The sequence below is a fragment of the Parus major genome, chromosome 3 (assembly GCF_001522545.3).
Source record: "Parus major isolate Abel chromosome 3, Parus_major1.1, whole genome shotgun sequence".
Lineage (NCBI taxonomy): Eukaryota > Metazoa > Chordata > Aves > Passeriformes > Paridae > Parus > Parus major.
In genome coordinates this window covers 104029777-104045604 of record NC_031770.1, presented here as the reverse complement: position 1 = coordinate 104045604, position 15828 = coordinate 104029777, and the positions used below count along the sequence as shown (strand labels likewise).

The following is a 15828-nucleotide window of genomic DNA, read 5'->3' as shown; positions in this document are numbered from 1 at the left end:
GGTCCAGGGAATCAGCTTAAAAATCTTGTTTGATTTCTTGGCTCTCTTGACAAGGCATATGGAGGGTTATAGAGCTCAGAATGGCATCTAGTCCAGCTGGCACACTTGAGTCACATGTGGCTAATCAGCAGGAACCAAAAAAAGTCTGACTTTTGCATCTGATTTGTGTCCTGATTATATGCTGTTCATATCCAAGCAGCTGAGCAGAATTCCTTCTGTTGTGTGCACAGAAATTCTATTTATTTAGGAATGATTTCTTTTACATTTTATCTTAGCAGCAGCATTCATCCATTCTCTAATGTTTGCAGTACTTTAAATTAAACTTAGTTCTGCAGATGCTGTGCTTGACTGGATTATTTACTATAAAACATTGTTCCTTACTGTGTGGAGAGAATGGCTGTGGATCTGCAGCCCTTTCCTGCAGAGAAGGGAAATGCAGTGCTCTTTTACCATGGCCTTACCTGCAGCATAGGGATTGAAGCAATCACTTGATCATTCAATTTTGAACAGCTGGGCTGCTCATCACACTGGCTCAGAGAAAAATATCTGGTGTTCTGAAAATTTTCAAGAATGTATTTCCTTGTATTCTACCTCTCTGTGTTATGATCTTATGTGATCAGCATAACGTAATCGGAGTTTTCTTGGAAGGTCTCTACATCACCTGCTTTTATTGCAGGTAACACTTAGGTAATTGGACCTCTTTGGATGTGGGCAGCCAGTGAAGAGACTGGGCCATTCACAGAGCTCTTCTTGCCTTCATACAGCTGTTAGAACCATGAAGTTAGGTATAAGGCAGATGCTCCTGAGTGTAAAGTAGTAAAGAAGCTAGAAACTGTTTGTAAAGTGTTCACTAAGACTCACCAGACAATGGAAATCCAAGAGATTAGTGCTTGGAGCACTTAAAAGACTTACTAAGGCCATTATTTCGCAATTCAAAATGTTTGTCAACAATACTGGCATAAGGTATTCCTTTTCCCACCATGCTGTGCCATTCCACCCCTCAGTTATGCCAGAACAATACTTTGAGAGATCGTGCTGTGAATTAAATAAATACATACATTTATTTCTGGGGTCTTTTTACAGCTGGAACAGTTCCCTGTTTGGGCTCACAGCAGGGCCCCCACAGAGTTGTGCCAGTGTAATTCAGGGGCTGGTGAGCCATGGTAGGAGTGTGGGAATGATAGTCAGAGGGGAAGGTGGGAGTTCCTTCAGCTGGATTTGCCACAGAATTTTCTGTTGATAAATTATGGTGTCAGCCCACAGCACTCAGCACATACATGAGTTCACATACTCTGTCTGGAGACTTCTTTTGCAGGAGTTGGTGGCCCACCAGCCTCTCCAGGTGGTAGTGATTCACTGAGAATGCTTCTCCCTTGAGGCTTCTGCTTTTGTTTCCACTGCAGCTCTAGCTGAAGCTGCCAACTCTTTGCATTTGATCCTGAGTTCTCAGATTCTGACGTGGTGAAGTTATATTTTATATTGCGGTTTTTTGTGGGTTTTTTTTTTTTAGGAGGAAAAAAAATTGGCTTTCCTACTCTCCAGTAATTGTTATGTAGGATGCAAAAGTCATCACTGAGAGCAGACTACACTGTAGAGTTAAAGTTTGTGCAGCATAACAATTCAGGTAGAGGTACATAGAGTTAGACAAAATGTTTTTCTCTTTACCTGTGACTAGTGTTCCTATCAGCCGGTAAGAAAGTAAGAGCACAGTTTTCTATTTCACTGAGACATAAACACTGCAAAACAGTTTTTATTCTTATGCTTGTATGGGATATGTGTCACCATATTTTGTGTATTTGCACTTTGAACAGGAGCAAAAGCATACACACAAACACACACAAACCAAGAAACCCACATTTCCTGCTACTTCCAAAGCCACTCATCCCAACTTTTCCAGCCATTTCTTTATCTCTAGTGCAAATATTCATGACTTAATTACAAGATCAGCATTGTTCCTGTTCCTGAGGTGGGCATGCATATAAGGTACTGTAAGCTGGAGTTCTTTGTCCATGAAAATTGAAGTATTACTAGCCACTGATTATTTGGTTTGTTTCTTATTTATAATATTTGAATAAATATCAAATGACCCTCCCCTTTACTTACCAAGGTAAATAGTTTGACTTCCTGAGGACATTATTTGTAGCATACAATACTAATTCATCTGTACCTATTTGATTTCTGTTTTCAGTTCACATAAAACTTTGAATATGTCCATGAACTTTCCCCTGTTTTCTTCTGAGACATAGTGGATATTAAAGGATATGAAAATTAAAATTTGTCTAGAAGACATGCGTGCTGGTGGAGTACTGTCTGAAGGAAAGGTGTGTGTTCAAGCCTACATTATATATTAAAAAATCCACATCTTAGGACACTGTTCTCTATTATTTCTGCTGCTTATGGACTACTTGTTTGTGACTAATATTTTAAAATATGCTGACAGCTGAGCTTTGTTTACTGGGTCAGCCCATGAGCTTCCATTGTCTTTAGAACAGAAAAAAAATAGTCTTTCATTAAAAATAAAAACTTCCTCATGCAGAGAGGAGCCTGTATGTCAGATCTAGGCTTGAAATATGCCTTTTTTTTTTAATTTCCCAGTGTTTCAGAAGTACTTCTGATGGGGGCTTGGCACAATTGAGCTTGTTAAGTTTGAGAAGGCAGAGTAATGACAGGATGGTTTCACGTCCAACTGTGCTTGACAGTATTTCCCTCCACTAAATCTGGGTGGCAGATGTGACTTACTGAAGTGACTTACTGAAATTTCTCAATCCACAGTCTTCTTTTGGTGTCCTCTCCCTACTAATGAGGCCTTTTCAGCATGGATCCTTCCTGCCTGGCTGTGTGAGCAGCATCAGGGGAGGAAGTGATCCCTCTCCTGCAGCATGCAGTGGCTTGAGTTGGCCAGAGTTGTGGAAAAGTTGTGTTCTAGGGTATTTCACTTGACTTGAAAATTTTAAAAAGGATCTGTTTCTCTTCATGGGATGTCTGAAGCAGGAGGGAAGAAATTGCATAGTGAAGGACCTACTTATGAAGGGAATCCAGTGTTTCCATGTGCATCATGTACAAATAAAGCATTTAAAATCTTTAAAGCTACAGCAGCAGTGTATAATGTACTTCTGTTCTGGGAGCTGATACCAGAAATACCTGAGCTATTATGAATTTGCCTTGATATTAAATATTTTGACTTAGTTGTACTTGAAAAGAATGAAAAATAAAAATCCTCTTTCAGGTTCTAGTTAACACATGGCCTTCCTTCTATCAGATAGTAACTCTTATGGATCACTGAATCTATAATAGAAATAAGTATGACCTGCTACGTTCAATATATGGATTATGGAAAACAGTACGACCAGAACCTGAGTTTGTCATAACTCTTGCTCTTGTTTTCCTGTTACGGGCATCACAGAAGATTTTGGTCATGTCCTTGTTGGATTAAAAAACTCTCATAGGAAGAAGTAAATACGTAGCAATATATAAATGCTGCCTTCCATCTTTAAGTTTTGGATATTTCATATCCATTATCACAGCCTTCTCTTAAGAGGGAGAAACTCTTTGCAATAGATCTTGAATGGGTAAATAAATGTGCTTGTGAAGTGACTCGTGTTTTGTGTTTTCCTGAAAAAAGCCTTTCAGTTAAAGTCTTGGTGGAGCATCTACTTAGGACCAGTATTATACCCCAAATGCAAGGCCTTTATCCTCAGTCATAAATACAGTGGTGTCAGTGCAAAGTGTCCTTCCCTAAGGAGGTGAATTGGTAAATCTTGGTTTATTCATATTCAGAATAGGATGTTCTTTTATCTTGCATTTCTGAAGACTCAAGGCAGACGCAAATGCAAAATTTGTTTACAAAATTACCTTAGACTGTTGTTTTCAAATATTACATTCTTCAAGTTTCAATACACAGAAATTGCAGAAACACATTTTCAGCATTTTTTTCTGAAATTAACTGTCTTGGTGTTCTCTGTTGCTGTTTGTTTCCTGTCTGTTACTACCTTGATAAAACCAAACAAGCAGTAGCCAAACCTAATAACCCCAAAGCACCCAAACCTGTGCATTTCTTATTTTTATTTTTTTTTTAAAAATTCTTACCAGTAGTATAGCATAGGAAAATCTGATACAGATTTGAAAATATTCTTTCTGGTGCCTTTTGAGTGTATTGTTTGCTTTCTCCTTGTATATTATTCAGAAGCAATCAAATTTTCAGAGCTGTGTATCTGCACAAAACAAATAATTTGTGGTTATCTTGGGTTTGAATTATTTATTTTCCTGTCTTTGTCTTTTTCCTGCTGCTGCTGTTTTTTCATCAGATTTGTGTTAATCAGATGTTTCATAGGCTTTCTTGTGAACCCATTTGACATCAAGTCTCATGTTCCTCTTCATGCACTTCCTTTGTTCTCCCTCTTTCTTTCAGAAGGAGGTTTGTTTTCTTCTGGTCCAATGCTGCTTCAGACCATGAAGCTGGCTGAAAAATTCCTACTGGGAGTTCTAGACCCAGCACAGAACTCACAGTAGCCTCTTGGCCAGCACTGGTCGTAGAATGGATTGTATCAGATCAACCACCTCTGGGTGTTAAAAGTAGTTATATCTGTCTTCATCTACTTAAGAGACTATGTATCAGTAGGTGTGTACTAGGAGATCTAACTAAATGTTTTAATTTTTCATTTATTATGGGGAAAGTAACACAAAAATTATTCAATGGTAAGCAGTAGAAAATCCTGGGTTCTACCATTGAAAAGTGTAAAAAATTGGCCATTCCATTGGGAATTCAGTTATTTCAGTTTTATGTCTGTCTGAACTCCCTTCCAAAAAACATTAGTTTACAGACACATTTGAAAAAATTAAAAACAAGGCTTCTTTTGTATTTATGTACCTCTTTTGGTTGAGGTGGCAGAGGTAATTATTGAAATACATCTGTGGACTTTATAACCCTTGCCATACTGCTTAATTACAAAGTCCGGTAGGTTTGCAGTAGATGAAATCAGTATTTTGAACTTCATATCTTATCTGCCTGGGTAGATGCTGTTAATTATTCCTGTGGGAACACCAGGATATACTGCACAATTTTTAGCTGGTAATTTTAATTCACAAGCTTCAGGTACTCTTGTCACTTGGGCAAAAACAGCTGTGTTAGGGTAATTCAGGTTTATCAGACTGTCTGTGGGATTTCTTTAGAGGTGAATGAACCTACATTTATCCTAAAGTTGAGACAGCATTAAAGAACAGACAAGCTTATTGGCTTTGTAACATATATTCAAAGAATGTGTATTCTAAAATCCAATATGTAAGTTTTATAGCTGTGTCAAACTAATAAGTGTATGTGTGTATGTATATATAGGGAAAAAATGTGAAATGCTCTTGAAAAACCACTCTAATAAGCTATGTTACAGACACCTAGCTGAATCCTTCTGAGATTCCCTATTTTCACAACCCAAGTAAATATTTTAAGGTGCTTTCCAGCCAAATTCACAATTGCAGAATTGGAGAGGATCAAACAGAGTTTTCACATGTGTTTCTGTATAACGTCCTTGTAATGTTTTGCTCCTTGGCTGATGCTACTCCTCTAGACTAGGGACTATAAAGGGATACAGGATGAAGAATGCCATTCCCTGAGACGTGCAAACAGGTGAGAGCTGCTTTGACGAGTTTATGATGGTCACTCAAATGTTATTTGATGTGTTTTTTTATGAAATCCACTGACTTTGCATGTCAGAGAGACCTGTGTCTTGCCTTTTAAGGCCTGATCCCCATCCATGGTGTCAGATTCTGCCGTTTTCTCCCAAGTGTGAGAACATCATTGTGTTTTTTGCATGCTCCATTTAAATTCTTCTGACATCTGCATGGGCTGCTTTCCATTCATTAACATAGGGGAGTTGCATCTTCTCCCATGGTGGCTGGTCAGACGCCAAAGGCAGATTAAGTTTCCTTGAGCAAGGAACTTGTCACTGAGGTTCTTCGAGCTGGAACTGGGAGCTTTGGCAGCTCTGTGAAGAGGCAGTGAGAATCATCGCCACAAAAATGATTTTTATGTGTCCTGCTGTGCACCCTTGGATTTCAAATTTGATTTGTGGCTGTTCTTTATATTTTTTTTTCTTACAGTGCAGAAGACTATAATGTAAATACTGCGGCATATGCTTAATTCTGAAACTGTGGATTATTTCTAAAATTATACTTATGGTAATTGCTGGCATATTTTCCAGTTCCTCAAAGTTCTCTGTAAACCCACTGCTGGCTGCGTATTTCCCTTCTTGTATTCATATAGCTGCATTTATTCTTTATAGTCCTGCTGAGGTCCCAGAGCAAGCAAAAAGCAACTGCTGGAGAAGTGCATAAAGCGCCACAGCTCAGTGCCAGCTACTGCTCCCATGGATGGTCAGGCTCCTGGAGACACAGCTGGAAACACTGGGGAATGTCTCACAGGACAATGTGGGGAACCCAAACACTTCTTTCAAAGCAAGGTGCAAGAAACCTTGTCACTGTTGGGGATGACTTAGTTACATGTCAGTTTTTTATTCACTCCTCACCAATCTTGGCTTTTACTATATAATGCTTAAATAAATCTTTCTCAATTCAGCTATCCCTTCCAGAACTACTAAAAATTACCTAGTTTTAAGTTTTAGTCTCAATTTCTTTTGAGCAAGCTGTATGTATTTTTGACTTATGTTTCTCTGGACAGACTTCTTTCATATTTTTGGTGAATATCTTCATTCCTAACCTCGAACATTTTTTGCATGGGGTTATCTAATGCTAGTGTTCTCTTAATTATGGTTTCCATTTGACATGAATGTGTTCTGTTGCTGAAGAATTTAAAATGCTTGATGATTTGTAAGCCATAAAAGCTGTCATTGCTTGTGAGGCTAATGCCTGTGTAAGTGAGCATGATGTGTTTGTTGTTTTCCATTCATAATTAAACTGATTGAGTTGCACTGATGGTGCACTGTATATAGGTTTAAATTTGTCAAGTCTGAATACTTTCTCTTGTGGAAGTGCAGCATCTCGAATATTTTATTTTAAGACAGGCCAAGTTTGACTTTATGATGCATTGAATAGGAAATCATGTGAAATCAGGACAGAGGTTATTCTTTAGCAGTGATAAATTTCCTGGGGTAAATACTCTGTACGAGTTGATCTCTCTCCACTGACTGTTCTATTGAGGAAGCAGATGGCATTTAAAATCTTGATTTGATGAAAAAAGCATTAACAGGAAAATTAAAGTGAAAGGTAGGCAAATCCATCTTTATAAGTAATATTTGTATTTCTACTTATATGGATGACTAGAGTAGTAGTTCTAGTTCTTGGAAGCCTGTATCTGGAATATATAGAAGTGGAGAATATTTACCTCCTAAAATATCACCAAGTTCCACCTCTGCACTCTTGGTGGTTCTGTACTGTTTTGTGTTAGCTGTGGGTGGAACAGATTGGAAAAGGAAGCAGTGGATTCCTGTCTTCAAATTAAAAATGGAAAGACTTTGAGCACAATGTAGAATAGCTGGGTGAAATGTCATGTGTTATAGAGGAAAACAGGGAGTGTGGCAGGAGTCCTTTGGTTGTTGCAGCTTATGGGCGTCTCAGATAAAGTGGTCCCGCTGTTCTCATTCACTGTATAAATTGCCCATTTGACACACTCTTTCCATGAAATGCTTAGAAATCTTTTGCAAATTAGACAAATCCACAGTGTATTACAGTCTTGTGTCTTTCTCTGTTATGGTCACTGTTTACAGCTATTGTTTAAAAGACTTCTGAAACAACGTAAATACTGTTGAAAATTAAGCACAGTTGAGAGTAACTGCTTAAGATGTGCTTCATGGTTCAGATGACTGCAATTTGAGATTTGCTGGCATGCATGAATGATTCAGCTGCCCTGAGGTGTCTAAGGATTGATGTGGTATTCAAATAACTGGAGTAACCTTCAAATCATGGAGGTTAACACTGCATTTACTTATGGTTTCCATTTTTTGACACTTGGTTGCTGAGTGATAGAGCATATGCAGTTCTAGTTTACTGTACTGGGAAATCCTTAAAAAACACAAATGAGCACTGTGTTGCCTGGGTTCTCTTGTGATTAACCTGTTAGTTCTTTATTTATAAAATAAAATAATTTAATTGAACACAGTTCAGTGGCAAAGATCAGCCTAAAACATTATTGATGTAATAATAATGCTGTACTAAGCATTAATAAGACTGTAATAAGACTGCTGTACATATTAAGTCTTAGTTATTTCTGTTACCTGTTACTATTACTCTGTTGTATGAAAAAAAATCTTAATCAATCCAGTTTTTTTTTTTGTTTCCGCCCCATAAAGTATTTTGACACATAGCAGCTCAATTAAAAATATACAATATTACTTTGGAGACATGTGATATAAACATTCTTCACTCACAAATATTGTAGATGCCAGCTTTCAAAAGCAGGGACTATTAATCTGCATTTACTTAGGTCAGTATAAATCTGGAATAACTCTATTGGAATTGCAAGTTCAGTAAAGAATGAATTTATAGCTGCTTTACATATGGTGATCTCTATGTAGAAATTTTTGCTGTTAAAATTTTTGTTGGTTTTCATTCCACTGTATGCCAGCAGCTCTCATTCATACCCTTCAAGGCATTTTGGAATGCCAGTGGCAGTTCCAATAGCTCAGATATCTCAACATATCTCTTACCATGAGCAGATGCTTATGAGGACTGGGGAAATTAGGTTTCTTTTGCATTTATGGACTTTTTCTTTTACCTGCATAAAATATCACATCTGTGATATTTATCACAGGTTAGAAGTCCCCTTTCCCTGAAAGAAGTATTAGAGTTTTTTAGTCTTTGTATAATATTTGATGCAAAGCCTCAGTGTTTTTAAGCAGTTCTTACCTGACTGTTCTTCACCTGATGAACAAATCCTGAGCAGATTTTACGTTAGGTTCACCTGCCTGATGATGGGAAAGAGAACCAAAATGTCTAAGCTGCTGTAATTTCTCCTCATCCTTGTTCTGCATTATTAAAGGAGAGAAAAGTGTAGAGAAAAAATTCTGAGATTGAGATTAATTTTGTGATTTCTTGATCTCAGAACTCCTAATGATATTGTATTCCAGGATTAAACATAATGCAAAACATTATGATCATTTGTACAACAAGACACAATTGATTTTGGATTGCTGCTACTTTTTTCTTCAGCCTTGCTGAAAGACAGATTTCCTCTCTGTAACATCAATCCAAGGGACTTGACAGATGATGTCAAGATTATGTTTTATTGTCTCTGGAACCCTTTATGCTATATATTTTTGATGTATGAAACTGTGATGCAATTGTATGGATGTGTGACCCTTGTGATTTTTAAATTGTTTTCCTGGAAATCAATTTGCACAAATTTGATCATGTTTTGGAGTTTTTACAAAACAACACTTTCTGTTTTTAAAGTCTCCTTTAATGGCAAGCTTACAAAGAGATGCTTAGAAATATGTAATTGCTGATAGTGATGGTTTGGGTTTGGGGATTTTTTTTTTTTCCTCCCCACATCTGTGTAGTCCAGTAAAAATGTTTTTCTAAGACTACTGGTTTTATTAAGATTTACTATCCCCCAGTGACACTTAGTACATGTAAGTGAGAGGTGAAGTGTGTGAGATACATTACCTACAGGGAGTCTTCAGTCCTGTGCTCATGCATCATCCCAGGGTGAGCCATGGTATCACCCCCATGCACGTGGCTCTGCTCCGGGTGCCTGTGTGTGCTTTGGTGGCACTAGGCTCAGGGAACCTCTTGGGTGAGCAATGAACTTACTGTGTGCTACCTGATCAGGTGGAAGTAAAAGAAGAAAATATGAAAATACCCACTGCAGAAAGACAAGTGGAATAACACTTGTTTTTATTTCCATGCACTGTTTTCACAGGTACTAATTTGATTATAGGTCTAATTCTTCTTCCCTGTCACTATCAATACTTACACAGCTCAGCCTCTGTTATCAAAATCAGACTGATATAGAGGAGTTGATAAAATTTGAATGAAGGCTTTTTCATTTTGTAATACACTGGTGTTATTTTGGAATGTCTTTAATAAATGACAGCCTTTTTTACACAATACTGCTGCTGCTGCCTTATCCTATTGATGATATCCAAGCTAAGAATTGCCTGATGTGGGAGTTGAAAGATGCATAATTGAGCAATCCCAGCCATGATGGTGAGCTTTGCTGGTGTCTAAGTGATAATAAAAAAATCAGTGTAACTACTCTGGAAAATAAATAAATAAGAATTATATGTTCTTGTGTCTGTGTGGAATTTTTATACATCATATGGAAATGAGCAAAGTTCTGCTTCGTTTTCATACGGATTTCCTCTCCGATTTACATCACTAGTGATATCCAGAAGAGAAAGAAAAAAGGAGGAGCGGAGTATAGAGTTTTGTTGGGCAATCCTAAGATCCCTTTAATATATCTACTTTTATCTTTGGGATGGTATTTCAGTTTCCACTTCAGCAATGGTATATGACTGTTGATATTTTCTGTGTTTAATAGTGGATTTTAGAGCAGAGTGGTCTGAATTCCCAGGGCAAGCCATGTCCATTCAGATACCAGCCTTTTCTGAGAAGCCCTCACAAGCTTCTGGGACACCAGGAGGGATGACAGATTCTCCCATGGTTCTAGAGCACAAGAGTTGAAAAGAGGTTCTCCACTGCTGTAGAAAGGGACAGGGAGAAAATGAAGTTGCAAGCAGGAAAAGATTTATTTGGTCCAACATGTTTAAAATAAAATCATCCTTTCGTCTAGGGTCAGGACAGCCTTCTTTCATAGTAAGAATGCCACATACCTATTTTGAAGTAGTAACACTGAGATATTTGGAGAGCAGACATCTGGATTGGGTGATACATGCTGTAGACTTTGTGATGTTTTAATTTCACATTCCTGTAAGTGGATGGGATAGATAAGCAAGCTGGTTGACCTCTGATGGAAAAAGATATTCTCACTTGTGTTGGATTTCATTTTTAGGTTTTGCAATTTTGAAGTAATTCTGTAAAATGCTTCCCATGAGTGCCATTGGTCGATAGAATTAAACATGTTGAATAGCATAGCCCATGACATTTGGGAAATAAAAACTAGAAATGTACTAGAGAAAATAAATTAACAAATTGCTGTGTAATGCTGTTTAGTTTGTTTTGAAGAAGACTGCCTTGCTGTTGAAGGTTAATATTGACTGTGCTTGTATGTTCTGTTTTTTGGCAGGTAACCCTGGATTGGCAGGTTATTACAGGACCTTTATACAGGCCCTTTATTGTGGGCTGAACCAGCAGTATCCTGTCTGGGTTGTGAGCCATGCTGGACACTGTAAACCTCCGAGTGGGATGGAAATGATAGAAGGTCTGTACCTTACTGTAACTTGTGCATGCAATTGTGTGTACCCTTCTTGTTTCAATGGCAAAACTTCTTCCTATTGAAAACAGGCTGATATGAGTTTTAAGTATATCCATTTTGCTTCCACAGAACAATTTTCACAGCTGTATGAGAAGTTAGTGAAGTATTTTAGGTAAATTAGATTTGCCAGACAAATATGAGCTACTAAGAGAATAAGAGAGTTTAGTGTTGGCAGTTGTTAGAGGCATGTTACGGTGAAGAAGGTCTAGAATGTGTTTATGTTGAGAAGAGTAGATTAGAAAAGTACATCTTAAAATGAAATGTCCAATTCAGAGATTGAGTGCATTAGGAGAGATTTAATTATCTCTGAATTTAAAAATAGCTGTACTAAATCAGTGAATTTCCTGGAAGCAAGCACATCTTTCTGAGACTGGGGTATGGGATGTTAGCAGGGTAGAGGTTGCATGTGTATCTGTTAAGAGTCTTTTGGCATGCAGATCTCCAGCAAGAGATGGTGCTCCAAGCATCTGTCCTGAAAGCTGATTAATGTTGGAAGTCCTCAGGACTTGCTCAAGCTGCAGTGATGTAGCAGTAAATCAGCATTTTTGATATTTTCTTCCTGTATCACACTGTGCAAACACCCCACTTTGGAGACCACTAATTTAGAGTGTACAGGCATTTAAATTGTACACTTGACTTATGAATGGTGCTGCCTGTAAAGGAGTCTAAAATGTTGCAAACTACTTAGGAATAATAGGACTGACTGCCTTTAGTTCAAGCAGGTTTTGAAAGTCTCATAAAGACTAAAGCAAGCTTTCCAACAGCAGCCATTAATCACAGACTACTTCCTAATTGACTGGAGAGATATCATTTAGCCATTTGGAAACTGAACAAAGCTACACCCTTCATTTGTGCTTCTGTATGATATCCTTCTATTCAGAGAACTCTTGCAAGCTCTGCTCCACAGAGACACACACCATTAATTGAACATTTCACTGCTGTAATTCTGCTCCCAACAATTAATCCACTGTGCAAAACTATTAGAAACTTAATTTTACTTGGTGAATACAATACAAAATTTATACCTCAATTTCAATGTCCTTATCCTTCTCCTCAGCTTTTAAAAAGGCATTTGTTTTGAACACTGCTGTGAGCATAAAACAGGCCAGCATCAATCCTTAGTTACAGGCAAAATTACAGAAAGAACATTTTTCTAGTTCTCTCTTATTTTGTTTAAAATTAGCATAAACCATATGCATAGACAGTAGGTGTACGTACATAGCCATGTTTTAAAGTGGTTTAATTCTGTGGACATCTGCTGTGGCTTGATGAGAAGTAAGAAATAGAACATCTTAGACAGAAAGATATGTAGAGTCATGGAATCATTACATTTGGAAAAGAACACCAAGATCAAGTCCAAGGCAACCAAATATCACCATACCCACTAAACCATATCATGTGCCACATTGGCTTGTTTTTTGAATACTTCCAAGGGTGATGACTCCACCACTTCCCTGGGAAGCCTGTTCCAATGCTTAACCACCACTCTCAGTGAAGAAATTTTTCCTAGTGTCCAACCGGAACCTTTCTTGGCACAACTTGAGGTTGTTTTCCCTTGCTGCATCTCTTGTTACCTGGAAGAGACCAGCCCCTGCCTGGCTACAGCCTCTTTTTCAGGTCATTGTAGAGAGCAGTAACATCCTCCCTGAACTTCTTTTTTTCCAAGCTGTACACCCCCAGCTCCCTAGGCTGCTCCTCATCAGACTTGTGCTCCAGACCCTTCCCCAGCACTTTTTCTTTCTCTGGACACACTCCAACACTTCAGTGTCCTTCAAGAAGATTGAAGGCTTGCTTTTATTTGTCCTTAGGGCTGCCAATAAACTGCTTTTGGTAGCAAAGTAAGACTGAGAATAAAGAAAAATTGAATCAGAATGAAATTCTTAATTTATCCTAATAGTCTGTTTGCCAATTGCTACAGAAATATGGAATCCTGTGATTCATATCAACTAAAGAGACACAATTGATGTATTAAAACATCATACGCCTAATAAGTAGCTAGTCAGCATTCATGACTTAATGATACAATATGTAGTCAAATGATAAATTATATTCAAGATAAATATCTAGAATATTATAAACTGTACGGATGAGTATTGAGCTATACACAGTCAAATCAGCAAGTCATGTTTTTCCTTCTGAAAGACAGGAAATTTTGAGTGTCAGTCTTAATAGTCAATTTACAAAATAAATTTTTAGTTTGATCTTTTATGTTCTGTGGACTGTAGAAAATAGTAGTGTGTCCTTAAAAACTGCTAAACTAGACTTAGTTTGTGGTTCATGGTGAAAAAAGATAGGTAATGATTTATTTCTAGTTCATCAAAAGAGTGTTTCCACTGCTCTCTCTACACAGGGGGAGTAGGGCCTTCAGACCATTTTGAAACTGAATTATGTCCTAGGAAACAGTATGAGAAAAGCAGAGAAGTGGTGAAGGAATAGTAAATTATCTGTGAAAACATTGATTATGTGAACCCTAAATGTTAATGTACCATCAGTGTGAAGTTTTGAACTGAAATTAAGTTGTGCATATAAAAAAAATAAATTCTAGCATTACAGGAAAATTTGGAAGTGGTGTGTAGCTTAAATTTATTTGATATATTGCTTCTTGGCTGTTGTTACAATTCATCTGAATGGACTTTGCTTTCACAGCCCTCTGGCTTCTAATGAAACTGCAGTATTGACTATGAGTGAGAGTCTGCTTCTAGCTCAAGTGATATAAATCCAGAAAAAAAATGACTGAAATTATTTGGGTATAATGAAATTTATACTTCAGCACATTAATAGTCTTGTTAATTGCTGGGTAGTTGTCCACCAAATGATAGATAGAAGTGTGGGCATGATTAGCAGGTACGAGCCATAAGTTTTTACCATCATGATATGCTATGTCAGCAGGAAAGAGCCTAAAATAGCCCAAGCAAGACAAAGAGTGTGGTGTTCTTCTCTAAGAGGGTTACGAGTTATTTAGGACAGTGATTCCCAAACTGTGATCTGGCTGATCAGATGGAGTTGGCACTCTTGCCTCTTTCCACTTGCTAAGTGAAATGAATAGGAACTAAGAATACTTTTCCAATAACACTTCTGTGTAAGCATTTTCTGTGGTGCCCTTGGAGATACTGTGCCACCATGAATGTGTGGTGCTGGCAAGGAGCGGATTGTGATCTGCACTGTTGTAAACGAGAGAGGAGGAAGTCATGGAAGTTTGGTGTTCCAAGAACTGGCTTCCTAAGAACAGGGACTTGTCCTTGTTGTTGTGTATCACAGCATTATAGAATAGCCTGGGTTGGAAAGGAGCTTAAATATATAATTAAATATAATTTAGTTCCAGTTCCCCTGCCATGGACACAGACAGGTTGCTCACTGCTCCATCCAGCCTGGCCTTAAACATTTCTAGGGACAGAAGTTACACAGACACAGGGACTCTGTACACATTTGGTAGTTTTTGCTGGCTCGTGACTCATTTATTCTAAGTAGAACAGATGTCTTTAGCAATTGCTGATGATGGAAAATACCTACATTGCTGAATCAGGTGGATCAGAGATACTGTCAGTCTTTTTGGTCAGTACAAAAACAACTCAGAGTTAATCTCTGTCATACTCAGAAGTTTTTTGACCAGAAAATCCTTATCTGTGCTTCAGCCCTGTATGATTGGTTATAACAGCAGATATGTGGCCACATTGAGGTATGCAGTGATAGCTGTGTTTAAAAAGCATTTATGTCTTGCATGTTTGTTTATATATATATATATATATATTCACATAGGGAGAAAAGCAGTGGGAAGGCAGCTGGGCTGGCATCTCACATGCATACTTTAGGCTTATGCATATACACATTTAATTCACGTTACACACATTTAATTCACATTAATTTCTGTTTCAACAACATTTTCTGCTTCCTAGGCATATAAATTAAAATTTCTGAGAATCATTGAAAGATGAATTATCTTTAATATAAGTTCCTTTGAGGTTTAGTCAGTTATATTTCTATATTACAGACCCAGAGAACTCTGTAGTCATGTTTATAGCCCAGAACACATTAAAATTCTGCTTTACTTTAATGCAGATTTACATGACACAATGTCTCCCAGTCTAGTGGTATCACACTGTAGATGCAATAAAAACCCCCAGGTTTCAAGCATGCCATCCTGGTAGAGTTTTGCTGGTTTCACAGCTATTTCATACCAAGTTTTTTGAATGTATAGGGAAGGGAAGGCTCCTGTTTGTGGAGCTGGTCTTGGCGCTGATTAATCACATGGAGCTTCTCTCATGGTGTTTGTCAGCAGTGAGGGATCCCAGGTCAGGGTGTGCACAGAGGGACTGGTTGTTTTCACAGATGGGACAGGAAGCACTAGTTCACTGCAGTGCAGTCCTGCTGCCCCTGCTGCTGCCCAGAAACCTTATTCCTTCCTTGTCTTGGAAAAGGCAACCTAAGGAAGGAAATGTGTGTTCATG

At 37.9% G+C, this 15828-nt stretch overlaps 1 protein-coding gene across 4 annotated transcripts in view; it reads left to right on the top strand.

Moving 5' to 3' along the window:
• The window catches only part of LDAH (lipid droplet associated hydrolase), a 106596-nt gene that overhangs the window by 18145 nt on the left and 72623 nt on the right, over positions 1–15828 (top strand). For all 4 annotated transcript variants that reach the window (XM_015622750.2, XM_015622751.2, XM_033513077.1 and 1 more), the window contains one exon: positions 11195–11329. In XM_015622750.2, coding sequence (XP_015478236.1) covers positions 11195–11329 — 135 coding nt within the window. The remainder of the gene's footprint in view (positions 1–11194; positions 11330–15828) is intronic.